The sequence below is a fragment of the Diospyros lotus genome, chromosome 4, assembly GCF_014633365.1.
Source record: "Diospyros lotus cultivar Yz01 chromosome 4, ASM1463336v1, whole genome shotgun sequence".
Taxonomy (NCBI): Eukaryota; Viridiplantae; Streptophyta; class Magnoliopsida; order Ericales; family Ebenaceae; genus Diospyros; species Diospyros lotus.
The window spans coordinates 43279561-43298082 of NC_068341.1; the positions used below are offsets into that span (position 1 = coordinate 43279561).

Consider the following 18522-nt stretch of genomic DNA (forward strand, 5'->3'; position numbering starts at 1 on the left):
TAATGTAGAGGCATAGCAAAGACAACCAAACACTATAAAGCAACTATAGTCCACAGGTAATTGATAGAAAAGTTGAAAAGGAGAATGCTGATTCAATAGTGGTGTAGGAGTACGATTGACTAAGAAAGTAGCAGTGAGGATGCACTCACCCCAAAACTGAATAGGAACTCTAGATTGAAACAACAGTGCCCTAGCAACACTAAGGAGGTGCTGATGCTTACGTTCCACTACAGAGTTCTGTTCAGGCCTCTCAATACAAGAAAACTGATGTAAGAAGAGGCAAAATAATCTTGAAATTTCAGCTTAGGTGCATTGTCAGATCTAAACTTCTTCACCTTAACATTAAATTGAGTTTCCACCATATTAAAGAACTTGGGAATTATGTCTCTGGCTTCATATTTGTGTCTCATTAAAAAGACCCAAGTGAATCGTGTGCAATCATCAACTAAAGTCAAGAAATATCTATGACCAGCATGTGTAGGAACCTGATATGGACCCCAAGTGTCACAATGAATAAGATCAAAAGCATACTGAGATAAGTGATTATGAGAAATAAAAGACAACCTCCTTTGTTTAGCTAAAGGACATATTGGACAATGAGAATCAACACCATCATTTCCAAACAGCAACAAAGGTTTTAATCTGTCCAATTTTTCAAAAGAAAGATGTCTAAGTCTATTGTGCCAAGTATTTCTACTTACAACCTGTGCCACAGTGACACTATTAAGAGTGTTTGTCAAAGATTCAGCATCAAGCACATAAAGGCCTTCATGAAGCCTACCCTTGCTAATCATCTTCGAAAGTTGTATATCTTGAACAATACATGAATCAGAAGAAAAATTGAGGCTCATAGCATTCCTTCTTACTATAGGATTCCTTCTTACTAGAGCACTCACTGATAGTAAATTGAACTTGAATTGTGGCACAAATAACACATTTTCTAGCACCAAATGCTGACTAATCCTCACATCCCCTATAGATTGCACAAATATCTGGGAGTGATCAGGTAAAGTAACATATGTGTCACTAACAGGTTGTAAGCAATGAAAGGAAGTCTTGCTAAAGCATACATGACTAGTAGCTCTTGAGTCTACTAACCAATACCTAAGGTTATTTAGCATTGGACTGATTGATATAGAGAAACAACTACCTGATGCTTGCTCTTGTGGAGCATCAGGTTTTGTCTTCATCTTTGATACACCAAAAGAAGTCAACATACTCAGCAAGTGTTGATACTAAGTAGGATTCAGTGTTTGTACAAAGTCTCCAACTTGACTGCTAGAACAGTTTTTAGCATCTTGCCCCACTTCAACAACATTGACTTGATTAGCATTACTAGTGTTGTTTTGATTAATAAACTTCTGTTTCACCTTATATCCTGGGGGATAACCATGCAATTTATAACACTTCTCTATGGTATGACCATGATATCCACAATGTGTGCATATCGGTCTCTCCTTCTTCTGACTAGATTTATTATGATTAGATTTGTTCACTTCATTCTTGACATTAAAAGAAATAGAATTAGTCAAACGACCTACTACACTTCTCTGTTTCTCCTTTTGTGATATTAAGGCAAACACTTTGTTAATTGGAGGAAGAGGATCCATTAATAACAGTTGAGCTCTTACTTGAGAGAAAGACTCATTCAATCCCATCAAAAAAGACATAACATACTCCATCTAATAATGATCTGCCAAAGCCCTAACACCACCACAAGAACAGTTTGCACAACTACAAACGGGCCTAAAATTACCAAGTTCATCCCATATTGTCTTGAGCTTTGTAAAATAAGCACTTACAGACATGGAACCCTGAGATAGGTTCACTAACTCATGCCTCAATTGAAAAATTCTTAGCCCGTTGCTTTGCTAATATCACTCCTTGAGATCAATCCAAATGTCTCGAGTAGATTCAAAGTAAATCACACTAGCCGAGATCTCATTCGAAACAGAGTTAAGGATCCACAAGATAACCATATTATTATTTCTAACCCAAGCATTGAGTAAAGAAGCATCACCTTGAGTAGGTCGTGGAATAGTACCGTCTATAAACCCTAACTTGTTTTTCACCGATAGAGCAATCACCATCGCATGACTCCATGAGACATAGTTATCCCTTGTCAAAGGTTGAGAAACCAGAAGAAGGCTTGGACTGTCCGAGTGATGCAAGAAAAGTGGACTCGAACCATTGTCCATGACAGAGTTAAGCCTTGACGAGGAAGAAGATAAATCTGGATTTTCCATCGCTATACAACGAACAAACAATCTAAACAAAGGATATGAAGGTAATCAATCTTTGAACAAAGGAGATTCGTAAGCAATCAGAAAGAAAACAGAAAGGAGTTACAAATCTCTGAACAAAAGAGATTTGTACTAGTTACCAGTCACCGGAGAAGAATAACACGATGCTAAAATCAACGAAAAATGATAAACGCAACAAGCGGAAGGAATACCTAGGGCTCGATGTCGAAGACTGACGGAGAAGAAGACGACGTCGGGGATTGAAGATCGAAGACCTAGGGTTTTGAAGAGCGCTCTGATACCATGTTACGAGACAAGAAGGGAAAGAAGATGTAAAAATGTCTCCTTGATCATTCCATTCTCAGACCTCAGCTTAAATAGTAAAGCAGAATTTATAGGTCAAATTACAAGAATGTCATCTAACTAATATAGCAAACAAAATACAAAGAAATACAAATAAAATGAATTGAAAAATACTATCATTTAATAGTTCTCATGCATGATATGCATGCAACTAGGGCTAGATGACAAGAGAAAAATAGGGCATCTTTCCAGCTGCTTCCATTTGTCTATAAATAGGCCATTTCTTCATTTCAAAGCACGAGCAAGTGTAGAGTGAAAGTCTCTCAAGGGAGAAGTGCTTTAGTGAGTGAAGGTACTGAAACATCGTGAGGAAGTGAAGAAATGTCTGAAAAGTAAAGAAATTATGTTCAACTTGAGAAAAAGGCTTGAGGAATTGTTATCTTCATTGAGATAAGTGCATGGTTTTGGTTGATTTACGCTGGCTTGCTCCATGAAATGATTTTATGACAACTTGTTATGCATTATATGCACGACATGTGTGGACATTTTGAGCATGGTACATAATGTGGGTCAAGCATGCATGGAGCGTGACGGTTCAGTGCTATATAAGTGTGCACATGTGATCTTGCTTGGTTGGGAATTGAGTTGAAGGTGAAGGTTAAACCTTCAGGGCCTTTAGGTGATATAAATAATGTTACTAGGTGTGGAGTCAGGGCTATGATGGATGTGAACCTAAGGTGTGCCTGTTAGAAAGAGAAATGCGGAAACTGAGGCTGCCTACATCAAATACATGAATGATGAGCATTTTATGTGATTGCATTGCTGTGCCATGACTTCTTGAGATAATATATCTCATGTGATGCATTTTTAACATTCTAAATCATGCAAGGGACGGGGAGGATGACCAGCCTGACATTATGTATGTATTTTGGAAGCATGTCATTTTATGTAGAAGATTAAATATTTATGTATTGATGTTGATTTTCATAGGGTTAGAATTGCATCGCACAATTCAAAGAATTTATAACATGCTTCGGGAAAACTGTAGGTAATTGTTCTATTCACACATGAAAAGGAAAGATTACAATGGTTTTTATGGAGTTCTAGTAATGGTATCCAAAGTGAATGGTACCCCTTCCACAATACAAACAGACCTATCTATGCCCATAGCTTTCATGTAAATGCAAGAAAATATGACTGTAATGCATTTCAACATTTAAAAACATTTTTCATGAATAACATGCGTAGGACAAGCATTGTAAATCATGACCTGCTATTTCCATGCAAAATGAACCCTTTTCCTTAGTAAACAAAGACTTGGTGTGCTGGCTTCTCTCTTCCTTCTTTTCTTCTTCTTCCTCAGTTCCTTTTGGTTTTTCTACCTAGTCGAAACTGTTCTCTCTTCTTTCTCTTTTGTTCTCTCTTTCCTTCTCTCTTTGTCTTCTACCTTTTTTGGTTGTAAGCTCTCTTCAATTTCATACTTGCATGATATGTGTGTGTGTACCCACATATGCACCTCATGCTTAGAGGTTTGGAGGTGGGGGAGGAGGAGAGTGACGCAACTCACCCCCACATGGCAGCTTCCCACCATTTGAATAAGTGGTGCAGTTGCCCATAGGCTGCCTTTTTATAATTATTTTTGTTTGATGTATAAACACCCCCCCCCCCCCACACACACACGCACCTTTGTACCTGTCCTCCAATATTCTGTTATTGGATCTTGAATCCTTGTAGACGAACATTTTGTTCAATATTCCATGTAGCTTCACGGTAACCTAACGAGCTATATACCAACAAACTTGTTTCAACATGAGGATTCCAAATTAGTGGTCAGTTGATTGAAATTTCATGATTTCCTAATTTTAGTTTTTATATTTACATGCTATATTTTTTTTTCATTTTCCTAAAAATTCAATTAAATAAATTAGAGAAAATTATACAAGAGGACTGGGTATTACACATGGGCCATGGATGGTCTCTCAATGTACCATTCTGCCAGAGGATGTGAAATACGATGGTGACATCCAGGGTAAGTAGAAGAGCCACAAGTACCCTACAAGTATTTATGCCATCTTCCTATTAATCAGAAGTGAACCCTGGAGAATTTATTTGTAGTGTTTGGAGAGTTATTTGAGACAGGCTTACTTGAATGGTAATTTATTTCTTCTTTTTTAATATTTTTTCTACTTCTCTCCCACTAATATATTTTTGCTATACTGTTCATAGCCTCAGAAGTACCATTTTTACGCCCCCGACCACAACCTATAACACCCTCATCAACCCTAACTATTTAATCTATTTATTGTCTTCCAAATTAACCAGTTCTGTCAATTATGATTCTCTGGACAGCTTGTTAGAGAAGATCACTTTGAATTGAGACAGCAGGCATGTAAGCTCCAGGAGTATTCACATGCAAATTTTGATTGGGTCATGCAATATTTGGGTGTTCTTGCTGATAAGACTCATAAATCAGGTAAGAAATGAATGGGCCGTTTGATCAAAGCTGATGATTGGAAGAAAGATATTATTGTATCTTACTGCATTACTTATGTTTGTCATGGCATTAATATTTAATGGTATTTTAATGGAAACTTTTGAGAACCCAAGCTTAATAAATTTTCTTCTTTCTCTGCATCTGTAGTTTATTGAGTAGTTTGTTTGAAGTCCTAATGTCTTTACTTAGTGCTTTGACAAAAGCAAATTTTGAGCTGTAACTGTGTCTGGTCTGTCTACATTCTCAGTGCTTTGACAAAAGCAGTTTTTGAGCTGTAACTGTGTCTGGTCTATCTACATTCTCAGTGCTTTGACAAAATCAGTCCTAATGTCTTTCATTTTGAAGCTTTGAAAGCCTTACTGGCTTTGGTAGAATATCTACATTCTTAAAGTGGTTTGTGTTTTTTGTTTATGTTGACAATATTTGATTTTATTTCTCATCTTTGGTGAGGAAGACAATATTGTTTTACCAATGCCTAATGTCATCTGCTTTCAGACCAGGCTGCCCTTGAAACTGAGGCTAGAATTTCTTTGCTGATAAATGAGAAGAAAAGGTTGTTCAATGAATTATTGACTGCCAAAGGTACTCATGATTTCTGTAGGTTTACCCTTTTCTAAACAATCTCCTTACTCAGTCTTTTCATACACTCAGAAATGTGTACATACGAAATAAGGAACAAAGGATCTTAATCCGTACCTTGTAACACAAAACAATTGGCTTAGTTCCTAATATAACATAAGAATGCTATGCAGTATTTTTCTCTTAAGGTTTACTTATAATTTCTCTCTCTCTCTCTCTCTCTATGTCAGGAAACATAAAGGTCTTTTGTCGCACTAGACCAGTATTTGAAGATGAAGGGCCTTCTGTTGTTGAATTTCCTGATGATTTCACCATCCGCATCACTACCAGTAATGATAATGTCACCGACCAGAAAGATTTTGAATTTGATAGGGTTTATGGGCCTCATGTTGGACAAGGTGACATGGATTTTTCTTGATTTAAATTTGTCTTGCTGAATTAGATATTGACTTGGATTTTAATTGGGTGTAAGTATGTTAATGAAGAAACATAAGACGACATTTTATTTTTGCAGCTGAATTCTTTGGTGATGTTCAACCCTTTGTGCAATCAGCTTTGGATGGATATAATGTTTCTTTATTTGCATATGGGCAAACTCGCTCAGGGAAGACTCACACTATGGTCCGACTCTCTGCTTTTCCAACTCATTAAGTAGGGATATATTTGGCCCATTTTACATATTTTAAGAGAGCTTTAAATGATTCAAATATTGTTCAATTTGAGAATTGCTCTGTTTTAAGATTCATATGTGCAAATATATTATTGAAGGCTGTATAATGGGATAATGGTTGTTTTCTTGAACTTAATATGTATCATGCATGATGCTGTAGCTCCTGATTGGCTCCAGGCTATCTGTAGCTCTTTGACTTGTTTATTGTTATTAGTCTCCTTCAATGTGCTCCCGCCTTTTGCAGGAAGGACCTAGCTTTGACTGTGGGTTATATGCCCGATGTTTTGAGGAGCTATTTAATTTGTCCAACTCAGATACAATGTCTACTTCTCGATTTAATTTTTCTGCCACTGTCTTTGAGATCTGCAATGAACAGGTTCTTTAACTACTACCATGGCATTGCCATGCAGCTTTCTTCCTTCCAGCCAAAACATTCTGTTAAGTCAAGGCTTGCTTCCTTGGCTTCTAATGCTGGTCCAGTATCAAAAACAATACTTTAACTGTAGTGCTTCTTCATTTTTCCAGATTAGGGATCTGCTTTCAGAATCAAGAAACAGCCTGCCAAAGATTCACATGGGGTTCAATTCATTCGTGGATCTTGCACAGGAAGGGGTTGAGAATCCGTTGGATTTCTCCAGAGTTTTGAAAGTGGCATTTCAGAATAGGGGAACTGATTTGTGGAAGTTGAACTTTTCTCATTTGTATGTTTGTATTCTTTTCCTATGTACATTCTCCATGCTATTTTTAATGAACTCTGATATTGTTTCTCTTCGATTTAAAAAATAAAATACCAAGTCTTTATCTCACTATTTTGGTAGAGGTTACTTCCTCAAAAGTTTGAGAGTTTTTAACTAATGTAATACTATTTTAAAAACATATTATGGGGATAGTATTAGGTTGAAACTATTTACCAGATTAGTATTGGGGTTGTGCAATCAGCATGCTGCGTGAGCAGAGTTGTTGGTGTGGTAATGCATATGACAAATGCTTTTGCTAAGAAGGTACAGAAGTTTTATGCTTCAGGAGTCCTCTCATGGGCAAGTTGCCTTGGTAGCTCATTGTCAATGTAATGAGCGTCTTTAAATCTCAAGATGGAGGTGGTAATTCTATCTTGGTTGATAAGGGCACATTGCATTACGGTAACTATAAGTGATTTCAGCATACTAGGGAGACATTGGAAGATTCATGGTAAACCAAATTGGGCAAGTGAGGAGGATGCTTTTGGAAAATCTAGTTCCCTATGGGTAAATTATACCTCTATTGAAGATATTCCTAAATCATCTACTTCAACACCTTTCACCTTTGAAGAGGCGCTTAGCATTTAGGAACCAAGCCAAACATGAGTTTTTGTCTCAACTAGACCCAAGTCACCCAACTGCTATTCCATCCACATCTTTGGCTCTTGAGATATGTTAAACACTATCTGATCTAAAAGTTTAAGCTGTTAGATAGAGGTTAACTATATTATATATTATCATTTTCTCTCATGCGCAACAATATAAATATTGGGTCAACAATGAGGTTTGAACTTAGGAAGTTTGCCTACTTTGGTACCATGTTCAATTTTAAACCACCATTTGATCTAAAAGCTTAAGTTGCTAGATACAGGGTTAAGTTTATCTTTTATATTATCATTTTTACATTCAACAAGATCATTTGTCTATATGTCCAAATACATTGCCTATCAACCCTTTGGTAATTGACTCTAAATCCATTGGTCCTGTGATTGGCTTCAATTCTGCCCTTTACTTCATTAACTTTTTGCTGATGGGGAAAATATTACAGTACCAGGTGGCTCCTTATCATATGTTGAAAAAGGCTTAATTGTTCTTACTCCATTTGTGACCTTGTTCTCTGTCATTCATTTTCCTGACCTCGTTTTGGGTTTGTTATGTATTGCTTGTGTTACTCTTGATTTAAATTGTTGAGAAATCTTTACCTGCAACTTTATTTTTTCTGGGACCTAGTCACAAGATGGATGATTAGAAGTTGTGGCCTCAAATATCTGCTACTTGGACACTCAACCTAGATCACGTGGTTGGCATGGGACAGATTATCTAATAGTGCATGCTGATGACTCAAATGTCTAGATTTCAGTATGGAATCAAAGGCTGGGGATCTATGTTTCCATTTGTTGAAAGAATTTTTTCAAAATTTATTTCAAAGGAGTAATATTTTTAAGTTCCATTCTGAAACTTACATACTTGGAAAACACCATAGTTTGTGGTCCTAAAATTCTTTCTTTGTCCGTTGATTGGTGGTTTGTTTCTTTTATTGTTGGTGTCTCTTGCACTACGCAGGTTTAATTATTAAAAAACGAGTCATGTGTCTGCTCACCTTTGCAAGGTTTCATAAAAGATTCCAGGCCTCTTGAAGGACAAGAACGTTTGTATCTTTTAGGTCCTGATGACATCTAATCTTGGAATGAGTTCTTTTGAACAAGGGAGCTTCTATCATATTTTATTGTATTGGTGAATAATGTGGTTTTGTAATAATTGGATCGAGGTGGTTTCATCCGACCTTCTAGAGATGATTATTGCTTCCATATGTACTTTGTATCTTTTAGGTCCTGAGGAATCATAGAATATGTTTACCTTTTACCATTATGTTTTTTTGTTTAGATTGCATGGGCCTACATCATACATGTCTTTTTGCAGCAGTAATATTTTCTGAAAGTATTCTGAGATAGCTTAATTTTTTGGTTGTATCGTTCTCAGGATTGTTACAGTTCACATATATTATAACAATCTGATCACTGGAGAAAAATCATACAGCAAGATATCTCTGGTTGACCTTGCTGGAAGTGTAAGTTTACCTGTTGAAGATGATGTAGGGGAGCACACTACAGACTTGCTGCATGCCATGAAATCACTTTCAGTGTATGTTACGCATTCTTTGTTGCCAGGAATTTCAACAGCATCCAGAACCTAACCTGGCTGCTTGCTGATAAAGAGATGATATGATTTAGCATTCAGGAACACTGGTAAAATTAGCATTTCATCGTCCAAGAACAAAAGCTTACTACTTGCCATTGCCCCAGTTTCATCTGTTTGGAGTTAATACAAGTTTCTTCCTTCTGATGGTGTTGGCTACTGTCTAAGTTAGTTTCATGACCAGATTACCCCTTCTAGCACCCTACATTATTAGACCATGTACTAGGTGATGGCTAATTCAATGCCCTTTTCTTCTTTGGAAATAATTACCTCTTAATTGCACATCAAGCCTTAAAAGTTTTTGCCTTCTCTGAACTGCCTATATCATTTTCAAACAGAAAATAATTTGGTGTTTCTGGGTATGGAGAGATCATTTATGACTCGTTTCTTTTCTTCAATCATAGTTTTTCATATGTTGACCATAGGGATTGACGTGTTCTATCAATTATCTGTGGACATCTTGCAATATGTTCTTACTTGCTCATATTCTATGCGTAGGTTGGGAGATGTTCTAAATTCCCTGACGTCCAAGAAGGATACGGTTCCATATGAAAATTCACTTCTAACAGAAGTACTTGCAGACTCGCTAGGTACATGCTTGGTTTGATAGTAGCATTGCTCAACCTTAGGTTGTAACTTGTGAAGAGTGTCAGTGCATTTTTTTTTCTCTACTTTGAAGATGCTAATGCTAATTAATTAGAGGAATCTATCATATAACTGTCACAATTTAGTACTATAAATCTCCAGCATTTTTCATTTAGTTAGTTTCACATTAGCTGATAGTCAAGTTATATGAGGAGAATATCATTGTGAGGATTGTAAAGTTATACCAGGAGAGGGCCCAGCCTCTCAACATATGCTCAGGGTCCTTGATGTCCATATCAAAAAGTGAAGGAGGAAGGATAATAAAAATCAAATGGTGGAATTTGTAAGGTGAAAAACAAGTTATTTTGAATGGATTTGTGTGGCAGAAGAGATTGAACTATTGAAGGTGTGGTTAATCTGCCGTGGATTAAGATAGCTATTCAAAACATGACCAAATAATCTAGGAGAGTCAAAAGATAAAAGCCCCATATCGAAAAGAGTCATGGTGGTAGACTGAAGAGGTGCAAAAAACAAAAATAAAAACCAATAGAGCTCCTTGCAACACTTTACATGGATGCTATAACAAAGAAAAACCTGAGGGATTTTTCAAAGGTGTGGTTAATCTGAGGGATTTTTCTATTGTCTTGACAAAAAAAGAAGGGATTTACTAAGGGAACAATCAAGAAGAGACGGAAGGAGTATATCTCTAAGTTTTTCAATGAATGTGGAGAAAGAAATTTTATGTTGGGATATCTTGTTAATTTTGAAAAGGGTAGAAATTACATGTTGCGTAGACTTGTTTGCTCAAATGAAGTGAAGCAAGCTGTGAAACAGATGAAAATAATAAAGAAATTGGATTGGATGGTATCTCGATAGAAGCATGGAAGTACATGGGATAAGAAGGCATTTCATGATTACCAAAATTATTTAACGTGTTCCTAAATCAAAGAGGATGCTTGACAAGTGGAGAATAGTAGCAATTTACAATAATAATGAAGATGTTCAAAATTATGAAATATATACAAGGATCAAGTTAATGAACCACCTTGAGAAATTATGGAAGAGGGTGATTGGAAATAGGTTAAGAAGAAAAACCAAGGTGGTTTATAGGGATCAAGGAAGATAAAAGATATTTTGAAACAACAGTTCAAAAACAACAACAACAACAACAATAGATTCTACATTCTAGTATTTAATACAGATTCTATTTGTTCTTTTGCATGGATTTGCATTTTCAATAGAAATCAATTGACATTATGAATGTCATGCCATGGATCCTAACTTTTGCATGGATTTGTAATTTTGTATTTTTAATGTGACTTTTAAAAGTCAATTGACATTATGAATGCTGTGTCGCCCACCTTAACTTGGTTAGGATAAGGTACAGTTGATGATGATGAATCTCTATCGTTTTCTTCTTTCCCCTCATGTCTTTTTTTTCCCCTTTTCTCTTCAAGCTTGATCCTCTTCACTATCTCTAATTGAATGTTTTCTCAGCCTGTGTTATATGTGAATGGTTTAGAGGTAATCAAAAGGATTTATATATGTTATTTTTAAACATGGAAAAAGTTTATAGCAAAGTCCCCAAAGTAGTCTTGCGAAGTGTTAAGAGGAAAAGAGTTCAAATATATATATATATATGTATATATTTTGCTAAGTAAAAGGGTTCAAATATATCATCAAGCAACAATGTGTGTTAGAACTGGTGAATGAGATATTGAGGCCTTTTCAGTTACAGTTGGATTACATCAAGGAATTGCACTAAGCCCTTTTCTTTTTGCTCATGTGATGGATAAACTCACAGCAAATCTAGGAAGACGTGCTTGGTGTATGTTATATACAGTATTATTTTGGTGAATGTGACACAAGGAGGTGTAAATACCAAGCTTGAATTGTGGAGAGACACCTTAGCATGCAAAGGCTATAAGTTGAGTAGGTTGGAGTTCAGATGCATGGAATGTAAGTTTAGTAAAAATGAAAATGTGGATGATGTAGTGATGAAACTTGAAGATCAAGTTGTTCCTAGAAAAATATTAGTTTGCTATCTCAAATAAATTATTCAAAAAGGAGAGATTACAAACAACAATAGCAACATATCAAGCCTTAATCCCAGTTCGTGGGGTTGGTTACATGATTTCTAGCTCACTAATAATTTTTATGTATGGCCTTATCTTCTGTAAAGTAAAAGAAGGGAGATTATTGAGGATATTATTCACATAACTGAAGCAAGATGGTTAAAGAGGGAAAGGCATCCAATACTTTGTGTGATTTCAAAATTTCTTTAAAACTGAAAAGGAAATTTTACTAGATGACTATAAGACTGTCAATTTTTTATGCCATAAAATGTTGGATAATTAAGTGCTGATATGTGCAAAATATGTACATAATTGAGATAAAGATGTTATGATGTGTTTGCAGTCTTGTAAGAAAATAATATTAAAAACTAGATTACCTGTAATAAGGTTGGATGCAGTTATTGAAGATGAGATGTGCTGGACACAATTAAGATGGTTTAGACATGTACTAGGAAGACCAATAGACAGACTTGTGAGGTGAGAGGATGGCCGGACTTGTAAGGAGGTAGAGGAAGATCAAAGAGAACTTAGTGGGAAAGCATGGCATGAGATATAATGACCTTACAGAAAATATGATTATTTATAAAGATAATTAGAAAGATAGAATTTATGTAGCTGGTCCCACCTAGCAGAATTAAGGCTTATGGTGGTGGTGATGATGATAAGAAACTAACCTGGTTAATAAAAATGTCAGATTGAAAGGTTTTCTGAAGGACCTTGTGGCAGGTTGTGGGCAAATTTTCTTTGGAAATGACCAGAGTACCATGATAACTAGAAAGACTAATACCTTGTGCAAAATCCAGAATGTTCAAATTTTGTTTCTCTGATTTCAAGGAACAAAACTCTACTTTTCTTAAATAATAAAGGATTTCTACACTATTAGACTTCAGGAACTAGGTGTACCGGTTAGTTATTGGCTAGATTCGAGAATAGTACTAGGTCCCTTTCTTGCATTGATGAACCTAGGCTATATTGCCATTGAAGTATTGATTGAGATGATGATTTATTTATACTGTGGAAAATTGATAGCTACATATTGTGTTGTGATGTGATTTTTTTATTGGTGATACATGTATTGCATGGGGAATATTCATGCATATTTGAAACTAAAATTAGTTTACTATATGTATGAAACTCTTTATTTTGAATATTGATCTATTATGTGGGCCAACCTTCACTAGGCTTTGAGCTCACCAGTCTCCCTAATATATTTTTCAAGTGAACAGGATTAGTGAGGTTAGATGTGGACTAGGATCGGGGGATTATCAAAGGACTTAGTTTGAGATAGTTTAATTTTCAGTTATTGTTGGTGGTTTTGGTTATGTAAACTTTAAGGATGCTACTGGTTTTTACTTCAGTTTATTTCTTTTGTAAGATATTGAAGATTTTCAATGAAATTGAATGAGTGGATTTTAGGCTTTGTGAACTTTAGTCTTGGCTTAGGGTTCATGGCTGGTTACACAACCCATAGAGGAGGATGTGACACTCTTACTACTAAGATTTCTGCGAGAGTCAATATGCTAGAAAAATTTCCATGGTGTTGGTTTCTGTTCTTTTCATTCTATATTACAAATGCTATCGTTGTTGGATTTATTTTGAATATTTTGTTTTTTTGGTTTCTTATTTCTAAATGAACTTGACTAGTAAACTATCATTTGTTTTCCTTATGTTTTGTTCTTTATGTAGGTGGAAGCTCAAAAACTTTGATGATTGTTCATGTGTGTCCAGATCTTTTGAATTTGTCTGAGACAATATCTTCTCTCTACTTTTCTGCCAAAGTTCGAAATGCTGTACTAAGCCTTGGAAATCAAGACACGATTAAGAGATGCTGGGATGCAGTAAGTTTTGCTGTGCTCTTTTTACTTCTTGACATAGGTTTTACTTTGTTGAACTTGTTATTATAGCAATTAATTAGTTGAGCTTGTTGTCATTTCTTGTTTGGTTAACTGCGTACTGATCACAACTAAGAATGGAAAAAAGACCAAGCCAAATTGGGCACAATGAGACTGGTTTGGGCAGTATTTAGTTAGGATAGGAGCTGACTTTGGGATGGACAGAATAAACCAGAGTGGGTTCAAGGCAGCATCAGGGGAAGAATCACCTCAATCCTTTCCTGATCCAATTATACATCACATTATTTTAGTAGCCTTTACAACTAAACGTTCTTGCATTTTCCTACCCATAAAAGTGTTCTTACATTTAGGGTTCAAAATTCTACGGAGCTGTTCAGTTGTGGAAAATGATTTCCAGTTTTCTATCTCTAATTTTCTATTAAATCTCTAGTTTTCATTTTCCATAGAAAAGCTGAAAGATGTGTTCAAATGTTAGAAGTATAGAAAACTAATTTCCAATCTAGAAAATTGGAACACATGCTCAAAATTGATGGAGTCTGGGAAACTTGTGTTAGAGAAGGAGATGGAGATAATTTGAGAAATTTTTTCTGGAGAACCTGTTTTCCAGATCTCCAAATTAGTAAGGAAAATTTGAAAAATCATTTTAGGAGTTTTTCAAGTTTACTACAATCTTGGAGAACTGTGTTTTCTAAATCTTCATTTTCTATTTGGAAAATTTTGCATTTTAACAAGTTATTCTAATTTTCCATTTTACTTGGGAGTATTTTTCTAGAGAATGGGGCTGTTTTCCACAACTAAAGCCCCTACATTTTCCCATTTTTCATGTGTTCTAGGCTTTCAATCTGCAACATTCTTTTTTTTTTTAAATAAAAATATTGGTCCAGAGATCACCTCCTAGCTTTGAGTTTGAAAGCAATTCCAGAGATCAACACAACGTGGAATTGATTGTTTTGGAATTTCTTAGTAGCCTCCCTCCCTATCTTTCATCTTGTTTGTTCTTCTATTCCTTGCAAATGAAGCCTGGGTATCTCTCCCACAGACCTGCTTCTTCTCTCTTCTGTCACGGCAAAGCATGCTAGTAAAAAAATGAGTTTCATAGATGGAAGATCAGATGAACAAGTCAAACTCAAAGTGATGGAATCAAGGTTACCAATAAAACGCAAAGTACAGTTTTAGAGCTTTTTCTTGCCAAAGCGAAACACAAATGAGAAAGCGCAGCTTAAGTGCTGGAAGCCCATGCTTTTTTGTTAAGATCAAGGCATGCTTAAACATGCTTATTTGTTTATTTATTTATTTAGTTACTGTGTACCTAATACACCAGAATACACCCATCTATTATATAAATACCTAGGAGTGCTGTAGAAGAGAATGATTGAATATTTGGTCGTGATTTTTGGACATGGGGTGCTGTTGCTAATATAGCTAAAGTTGATTAGTCTAGATTTAATATTAGAAGTAAAGGAGGCAATGCAACAATTGGGTCACCAGCTTCAACTTCTAGTTCACGACCAATTTTGGTTGAAGAAGTCAATTGGATGGCATTGATGAGGAAGATGATAGGAAGTATAACTTATTACTCCAATGATAAAGATGACTTTCTCAATCTAGAATCATTGAAAACGAAGTAAAGACCCTCTTTTCTTCTCTTTTAGCATGAATTTTGGTTTTGACAGTATTATCTAGTAATTTAGTGGCAGTTATTATATTATCTCTTCATTTTCTCTAACATTTGTGCTTTGCACTTAAGCTCTAGAAAGCCTTTGCGTTTGAGTGCACCTAGAGCCCTCAAAAACACTAAAGGTACTAGCGACCCATTTCATCAATTTTTGCAAAATAATGGATTAAGAGCTATCATATGAAGAACTTGTTGAAATATCTACAAATTTTGTTTAAAAAATTCTTGAGAATGAAAAGATGCAGATAAAAACTTTAGGTGATGAGAAGTCCACATTGGTTTATCAAGAAGATTTGTTTATGAATGTGAGGAGGGGAGGCGTGGCAGACTGTTAGGATTTCTCATGGTGGGACAGGATGGGTATCCACTGAGTTAGGCTGGGTTGGGGGAGGGGATAGGTTCTTCTAGTTGTGCTGGGAATGGTATAGGGCTCCTGATCCATTTCTGCCACTTTGCTATCCCTAGGCATGAATGTTCTAGGTAGGAAGTGATAAATGATTGCCTTACCATCAGTGCTTTTCCCTTAACTTGAATATACAACTGGAAGCTACAACTGGTCATTGCATTAAGACCTAAATATGCATAAGTTGCATTTTCTTGTGCGAAATATATCTTGTAGGCAAATGATGCACGGAAGGAATTGTATGAAAAAGAGAGGGAAATTGAAGATTTGAAGCGGGATGTTTTGGCCCTAAAGCAAGCACTGAAAGACACAAATGATCATTGTGTTCTACTTTTCAATGAAGTTCAGAAGGCATGGAAGGTCTCTTTTACACTGCAGTCAGACTTACAGGTTATATGAAATCTAATTTCTGCAATGCCTTTCTTTTTTGGCTAAACTTTGCAATGCCTTTCCATACTTACGGTTCAGTTTTTCTTTTTTTCCTTGCAACACTGTTCTTCTGTATGAGTTAATGTACTTCTTGCATCAATTATTTATTGCCTCCAATTTCCTTTGCTGCAAGGAATTTTTAGTTGTTTGAAAGATGTGGTGGGATGCACTTGTTAAAGATGCTAATTTTTGCACTGCCAATTAGTCCTTTCACATGCATAATATGTGGTTGCACTTCCATTTAGTTTGCCCACATGCAAAATATGTGGTCGCATGTGAGAGGAAATGCTAGAAAATATGATATACTTTGTTGGCCCCTTTCCCAATAGCTTAAGCATTTGGGATTTGTGGTGACTTAACAATAATGATTATAGTGTTGATCCAAGCACCATCTTAGGTTAGCCTGTTTGTAAAAACTTCCATTTGCTTGTTTGGTGCAGTTGGAGAACATCATGCTTGCAGAGAAGCACAAGATAGAAGAGAATCAAAATTCTCAGCTAAAAAACCAAGTTGCACAGCTATTACAGGTGGAACAAGACCTAAAATTGCAGATGCAACAGCGTGAATCAACATTTAAAACTTGGCAGGTTTTTCATATATTAACTTATTTGATTAGATTCTGAAACTAGTGCTTTTCCAATTTACAGTAACAAATATGTTGAAAATGCAAAAGTCACATCCTAGAAAGGATTATATTAAAGCGATAGATGCTTGTTTCTTATGCTTGAAAAGATTACTTGATTTGAGTTCAGAAGAAGATAAGACTTGCCCTGCTGTTATCAATGACTTGGACAATGTCTCTGAAGCTCAACTTATCTTTGTGCTGAAAATTTTAAGTAATATTATTCTTTGAGTCATGATAATGCATCTATCTCGCATGTGAAGAATCTTAAATCTGCAGTCAATGGAACTAACTTCGATTGAGTCAGTTACAAAATATTTTAACATTGTATGTCTGATTCAAGGTTCTCCTAGTGGTTACTGCTGTATTTAATAAAAGTATGTTGAGGCCAGCCATCCATTTCTTTTCCAGTTCCGTACCGTCATATTACACACAAATTTTATTCAGTTTTTTTTTTGGTTCCTTTACATCTATGGCTTTGAAAATACAGAATTAGAAACCAAATTATATGAAATAAGGTTAGAGTGGGGCAATAAGATGTGTGCGACGTGATTAATATGATTTGGATATGTGAGAAAAAGTGAGAAAAAGACCAATAGATGCACAGAGAGGTAAGTTGATAGAATAGAAGAAGTTTGTAGCAAAAGAGGTAGTAGAGAAAGACCAAAGAGTCCAATGGCCTTACAAAATATATGACCATGGATAGAGATGGTTGGAAAGTTAGAATTCATGTAGTGAACCCTCCTAGTAGAATTAAGGCTTGGGATTCTTGTCACTGCACAACAAATGTACAGCATTAGAAACTTAATATTGGCTAAACTTGTTACCAATATAAAATATGCACAATCTGGAGGATGTTTTATGTTGCCTTATTAAATTTTTGCATGCCTATGTATGGTACTTATTGTTTTTTTCTTACACGTGGTTAAAGATATTGCTCTGCTGAGTTTCAACAAGTCCACAAGTATCAAAACTTAATAGTTCATGTTCTCTTTCCTCACTGATAGTTATTTCTAAAATGCTGGAGGGATTATATGAAACTTTTGGTGCCCAATTGTTGTAGGTGAAACTAAAAAGCATTGAATCACAATTAAATAAAGCTATTCATGCAAGAGAGCTTAGCTCTGTTGCAAGATATGTGGCTCAACCAATTTCCAAAGGCACAGTTGATGGCTTAGATTCTGTAGCAGTTACCAAGAAACTTGAAGAAGAACTAGTAAAACGCGATGCCCTTATTGAGGTCTGTTTTCTTATCTTTTCTACATGGTTGGAGTTTTGTTTGAGTTGTAAAGAAAGTTCAAGATTCACTCTACAGGGTTTGAATTTATTATTTCTTGAGATCATGATATAGCAATCTTATAGTTTTATCTACAGTTGTCTCCATGTGCATTTTTTCTTTTGTCATGCAATGAAAATGTTGTCTTTATTGAGCTACCCAAATGCTGTTCCCATTGGAGTCGAGTTTTTCACCAGAAATCTTGGACTTCTGTTGTATTCTGGACTGCAAATCTATTGTTGTTTTCTGTTAGTACCAACTCCATACAATCAAGGTCATGCTATTCTACTTTGCACCACTAAACAAATGCCACCTTAACGTCCTAAGCATGGCTTCAATTTTTCAATGAACAATAGATTTGTAGTTGCCCCCACCACACATA

The 18522-nt window shown here is 35.7% G+C and overlaps 1 protein-coding gene across 1 annotated transcript in view; it reads left to right on the forward strand.

The window, feature by feature from the left end:
• LOC127800091 (kinesin-like protein KIN-14B) overlaps positions 1–18522 on the forward strand; it is a 36108-nt gene that overhangs the window by 4028 nt on the left and 13558 nt on the right. Inside the window, exons 2-13 of the mRNA XM_052334514.1 lie at positions 4896–5019; positions 5536–5622; positions 5850–6017; positions 6134–6240; positions 6534–6665; positions 6815–6990; positions 9007–9168; positions 9721–9812; positions 13569–13720; positions 16030–16203; positions 16683–16829; positions 17928–18104. Coding sequence (XP_052190474.1) covers positions 4896–5019; positions 5536–5622; positions 5850–6017; positions 6134–6240; positions 6534–6665; positions 6815–6990; positions 9007–9168; positions 9721–9812; positions 13569–13720; positions 16030–16203; positions 16683–16829; positions 17928–18104 — 1698 coding nt within the window. The remainder of the gene's footprint in view (positions 1–4895; positions 5020–5535; positions 5623–5849; positions 6018–6133; positions 6241–6533; positions 6666–6814; positions 6991–9006; positions 9169–9720; positions 9813–13568; positions 13721–16029; positions 16204–16682; positions 16830–17927; positions 18105–18522) is intronic.